Source organism: Atta cephalotes (genome assembly GCF_000143395.1).
Source record: "Atta cephalotes unplaced genomic scaffold scaffold00054, whole genome shotgun sequence".
Lineage (NCBI taxonomy): Eukaryota > Metazoa > Arthropoda > Insecta > Hymenoptera > Formicidae > Atta > Atta cephalotes.
This window is the reverse complement of record NW_012130118.1, coordinates 253788-259850: the sequence shown is the minus strand read 5'-3', so window position 1 is coordinate 259850 and position 6063 is coordinate 253788. Positions and strand designations below refer to the sequence as shown.

At 36.4% G+C, this 6063-nt stretch overlaps 1 protein-coding gene across 1 annotated transcript in view; it reads right to left on the bottom strand.

The window, feature by feature from the left end:
* Positions 1-3150: 3150 nt before the first annotated feature.
* The window catches only part of LOC105623213 (E3 ubiquitin-protein ligase RNF220-like), a 169200-nt gene continuing 166287 nt past the window's right edge, over positions 3151-6063 (bottom strand). Inside the window, exons 6-8 of the mRNA XM_012204612.1 lie at positions 5559-6016; positions 3869-3943; positions 3151-3222 (exon numbers count right to left, since the gene is read on the bottom strand). Coding sequence (XP_012060002.1) covers positions 3151-3222; positions 3869-3943; positions 5559-6016 — 605 coding nt within the window. The remainder of the gene's footprint in view (positions 3223-3868; positions 3944-5558; positions 6017-6063) is intronic.

Below are 6063 nucleotides of genomic sequence, written 5' to 3'. Positions count from 1 at the left end.
TTCCTTCATCGACTGCCTCTTACCGATGATGGTGAATCCGCACCAGCCAGCCGGGTTTCTGTAGTCTACCTTCTTTAGAACGTGCTTATAGATATATGGAGGTATAAGCTGGGAGTGGCTGGTAAAAGTTAAATAGAAAATGTAGTCGTTAAATTGAAATAGTAAATTAAACGAATATGACGATTAGATTAAACATTTTTGAAATAATGAAACGCTGGAGCAAGAATTAGAATGAGGTTGGAGAACGTTAAGATTGTATTTTGGAACAGTGATAAAAACGCAACGAATCTAGCAGGATTATAAGTACAAATAATATAGAGATTATTCATGCGTGATTCAACTTGCGAAACATACAATCGCTGTTCGTGCAATAAATTAAAACTAAAGGGCTTTCACGATAATAGGATTGTTATTCTGAAAAAAAATTTGTCACAGCAGCTGGAAGATTATGTCATTCTATTATATGAAAATTTTTAAATCTAATTTAATCTAATTTAAATTTAATTTTATCTAATATTATTGAAAGATAAATGGCAAAATTTGTTATATATATTTTGACGAAATAAGTGATGGATTTCTAATAACTGTAACGTCCATCGATTGAGTTCTACAGTCGAGTCTGTAAATAACACAATGTAATTTCTTCGTCCACTTTCTCCTTCGATTACAACACTGCCATTTATTTAATGTAACCATCTCGAACGAAGTAAGCGAGGACTCCATAGGCACTCTTTTTGCTGCGTAAGAGTTCGTATACCGAACCACCATCTTGCCATGCGACCCCATTCCGCTCTTGCACCTCAAAGTGCATCCCGCCTTCGCCCAGCAGACTGCAGACTCTTTCCCTCCCTCTCTGTGAATCCGCCCGTGCGGATCCATACGGAACGCGACGCCGAGCTCCACCTTCGTCGCCACTTTCACCGCCGCCACCTCCTCTACTTCCGTCTTCGCCACCTCTACTTCCGTCTCCGCTATCCGCCTCCGTTCTCGTCTATTACACGGTTCGTAAACTCGGCGCGCCATTTTGCGTAACCCTTTTTCTCGAGGACCGCCACCATAGTGACCTCTTTGCTCTCCTTGATCCCGCTGGTTTCCCCTTCCGCTGCGGCTTTAATCAAAGCTCTTTCGAAGCGAGTACGTAGCACGGAGATAAGAAACGGAAATTAAACGTTAGACATTTACAAAACTCGCACACAGCAGTGTATTTTTACCTGCCTATTTTCGCTCTCTCTTTCTTTCGCTTCCTCTTTCTTGCGGACGCGACTTCGTGACACAACTAAATTTAGTAAATTATTTCGTTTTGTGTTATGTAATTTTTTAATTTATCGTAATTCACAACTATAATTCTTATTTGAAAAATTTGCGAGAAAGCCGCTGCTAAGCAAGCAAATCTTTAAAAAATAACTTGATACTATAATGTCTTAAAAGAAAATTTTATTGTAAATTCGCACAATATATAGTTTTGTATTAACTTCACACACTTGTATTACTTTTTGTATCTTTAGCAATTTTATAACTTATTTAAATCATCATTTATCTAATTATTTTGAAGTATTCATAATTTTTCTGTAGTACTAATATTTGCAATTTCGTATCTGAGGAAAAAATGTAGAAAAGAATATTATTCCCACGAAAAAAAACTTTTAATATTTTCGATCTTTTTAAATGGAAATAAAAATGGAAAATATTAAATTGTTTGAATGCCGAATGTCGAATAGCAATCAATAGTAGAAATAGTAATATGTCGAATAGAAACAATAGTAAACATTTTGTACGTACCTGTCGTATCTTCTTCTTCCTATAAAAATATCTGTATCGTCGATTTGTGGCTGGGGAGAAAAAAATAACTCATGAAACGCAGCACACACAATTGTACATTCCATGATCGTTTTATTTCGATTACAGAACAGCGATCGGGGGGGGACTTATTTCTCTTCTTGATCCGTTTAGTGTATTTACATTATTAGCTCGCTGGTGCATCGCGAGAAATTGGTTTGGCGATGATCTAAAAGTTCTGGTAATTATATGATCGACGAGTATCGAAAGCCGATCATTAAAAAACGCGTACTGTTCAAAGAAAAACTTAATTGTTACATGGTCGTGAATTCCGTACAAATTCCGTTTTGTGTCAGAAAGAAACAAAGTTACATTAGCCAATCGGCTTTCTCCCGCGTCGTCTTTCTTCGCGTAATCTTAAGATTCCTTAATCCTCGTTTGTGAAACGAAGATAATGATGTAGAGCATATGACGCAACTTTCGTCGACACGGATTGGTGTCGTCTGCATCTCGCAATTTTGTCACGTGTTTAACAGACGATTCTCTGTAATACGATTCTCTTTAATCCAGAGTGTTTGCACGGAAAGAATGATTTTGCTAAAATATCAAAAAATTTAGCTAGATACAGATTTGAAAATAATTTTGTTAGAATACATCAAAATTTTCATAGAACACTCAAATTGATTGTTAGAATGTCAAAATTTTTTTGCAATTCTGGCAATCAGTTTGAGTGTTCTACCTAAAAATTTTGATGGCCTAAGAAAATTATTTTCAGATTTGTATCTAAATTTTTGGATACTCCAGTAAAATATCTCCATGTATAATATATAATGATTGCTCAATAAAAATAAGAATTATTTTCGTATACAAATATTTCAACTTTAAAAATTGCAAAAACATCAAATTAAATATTTAAAAAATAAGATTAAAAAATTCATTGTCAATCCGGAAAAATCATTGAGAATGGATTGATATTTGTATAATTAGAAATAACTAGTTTATAATTACAATTTCAATATATAACAATGAAAAGTAGAACAGTACGGCAAGATTCGCGGAAAAATTGACAGTTTTCGGAAGGGACGGCGAGTTCGTAAGTATAAGTGAATATATCGATCGTTGCAGATGCGCAAAACTGCATCGGGTGATCTTGAAGCGACGCTCGATTGATGATCGTTAAGAACTAACGGAGTTAATTTACTAGCTCTAAGATGCATAAACGTACATGTTAAAATCCTAGAGAGTTAATTTACGTAACGCAGAAAAATATACAAATATTTACAGGAGCGGAACGCTCATTGATAACGCTGCCCGGCTGATCCCGAATTCCTGGAGTGGAGAATGTAGATCCTCAGGGACGTTGAGCCGAATTGTTCACATGTAGATGCGTCGCAGATCGGATGGTGACGTTATCATGTTGCATTGCGGACAGAGTTTCTTCGCGCCCTGTAACAGCGATAAAAAAACTCTCGTTTCTCAACAATTGTCGGAACCAAAGTCATCATTTGACAGAATTCGCCATAAACTTGGAGAAGAATCAGAGCATAGAAAATTGAATAAACTTGAATAAAAATGGATTCCAGCATGCAAATTTCATTAAATATATTTATCGGCGATTAAATTAATGCTAGTTTCACGAAAGAAAATTAAATTCAGAGGTCGATCTGGCAATTATACATGAAAAGAACGATTTTACTGAAGTATCTAAAAATTTAGGTAGATACAGATCTGAAAATAATTTTGTTAGACCATTAAAAAATAATTATGTAGAAAATTCAACCATGATGAGCAATGCTGCAAAAAGTTTTGATATTCCATAATAGCAACCAGCTTGAGTGTTCTACATAATTACTTTGATATCAAACAAAATTATTTTCAGATCTATATTTAGCTAAATTTTAAAAATCATTCTTTTCGTGTGATTATTTGGATATTGACATATATAGAAATGTTTACAGAAATTTCAACAGCTATTTTTATTTTGTAAGTTGCGTGGTACATCTAGAGTTATAAGTTTAAAAAATTTAATTTAATTATTTCAAACGTCTGAAAAATAACTAAGTTCAAAAGCATATAAACAGGTAATACTCACCAGCGTATGCAACCAGCATTGTTCGCAGTGTACGTGCCAGCAACAAACCGAAGTGACTGGCTTTTTGTATTGTTCCTGAAATGGAGATTTTTCACACATTCGATAAATAAAATAATTGGCAAATCCACTTGCACCAATACTCTCCACTTCTCATATGCGTGTCAATATAAAAGATATAACCGCGTATAAGGGTTTACTACATCGCTAATTTAGTTAATTGGCAAATGTACGACGATAATTGTTGTTGTTGTTGAAGTTTACGAAATGAGTCGCGTCTCGAAATTAAAAAGGAAATATCTTAATTTTTCATTAGATTAATGCAAATCAGTGGAGAAGGGGGAAAGGATATTCCATATCCAGTCCAATTTCTCGTGAGCGACAAAGATGCGACGAAATGCGGTGCAGCCGATAATGTAAGAAAGAGTTAACGATCGCGAGATCATTGCGAGTTGAATTGGCATTTCTCTCCGGCGGTTTTTCAGGAAATGAAGCGACGAATTAAAGCGATCGTTATTCACGGCCGTTATGTAAGCGGCATTCCTCCTGGATCAACAAATGTGCCCTGTTTATCCTGGTTGATAACAACCGCAGGTCGATATACCTTTAGCGGTTTACTGCCATCACGTTACGAGCGAGATCGCAGTCTTATCTCGCGTGGCGAGTTATTCCGCGTGATCGCGAACCTGTTACAACGAGTTGGTGGACAGGTAATACCGCATCGACGATGGAAACACTGAACGTAATATTACATGTAATGTTCCTTCATTAATTCGTATATGAGCGGTATTAGAGAATACTTTATTTGATTATCTAAATATTTCAAGCTGTCGTTGATGGAAAAAAACACAGTCGAGTTTTATGTACGGCTTTTATATGTCGCAATTATTTACGAGTTACGAAATGCGCATTTTCAGATCACGAATAAAACGTGATGAAATAATATGTATAATGCAATATTACAAGGAATAATATAAAATACGTAATAATATAAAATACGATAAAGCGCGCCGTTTTTCCGGCTTATTTTTGCATGTCCAATTTGATTTTTCACAATATTAAAACCAGCAAGTTATCTATAACGATGAACTAATTACAGTGACTCAATTACAATCATTTGCTATATTAGCGTTCGAAAGTTAATCGGTTCAGTTTTTACGTTCAATAATCGTTTTCAGAGAGCGAAACCTAATTTTTATTATTACGATTTCATTCATTTCACGAAGCGTATTATTCAAACGATAAATTGTTCTGCAAAATTTCAGTAAAATTTCAATTCCAAGCAGTATTATTTAATTTGACTTTGTTTTCTTGTCTTAAAAATATAGGTACATATTGATTATTTCCTACCATTAACGTAACATTAAATATTAAATATAATATAAAATATTTAAAAAAATACGTTCTTTTACAAATTACTTCAAAACTTAATCTTTTCATATGAAACGTCAGACAGCGAGGAACATAACGCTAAGAAAATATATGCATTTTTATTAATTAAAAAGTTATAAGCAGTGGAAAATACATAAAAAAAGTCGGGTGTGTCATATCAAAAAGACATTTAAGAATACTAAATCCTTTGTAATCACAAATTTTCAGTTTACAAAATACTAAATGCCTAAGTATTTCTTAAATCAGAGATGCGATTTAGAAATTTCGTTTTATTCATAATCGTTGAGATTAATTAACTCACCATGCAAATGAGACACTTAAAGGGTTGTCCGCGCATCTCAGCTTCGAGCTCGCGGATGCGGCCGCGAAGGGCCTCAACGACGGGCGTATCGCCGTCTCTCCTAGGCGACCCGGAGGCACCTTCGTCGGGGTCGTTTTGTTGGGCGACGGGTGTTGCAGCACCCGGCTCTGGCTTCACTTCGACCAGACCCTGCGCCGTCAATCCGGAGTCAGGAGTCAACTGCTGTGGCGTGTGCGGCGCGTTCGGCGAGATAACAGCCTCGCGAAGCGCGTCCCGTTCTTTCTGTTCTCGCGGCGTGCCATCGACTCGCGGCGCGACCACGTCCGCTTCGGAATACTGAGCTGGACCGAACTCAGCGGCGTCGTCGCCATCGACTACCAGATCGACATCTTCATCCTCCTGATTACCTCCACCCCTAGCACCACTACGATTGCTCGAGGAAGTGGCGAGGCCTGCGGCTGCGAAGTGAAGGAATAGCGATCTCTAAAGTCCGTGTCACTCTACG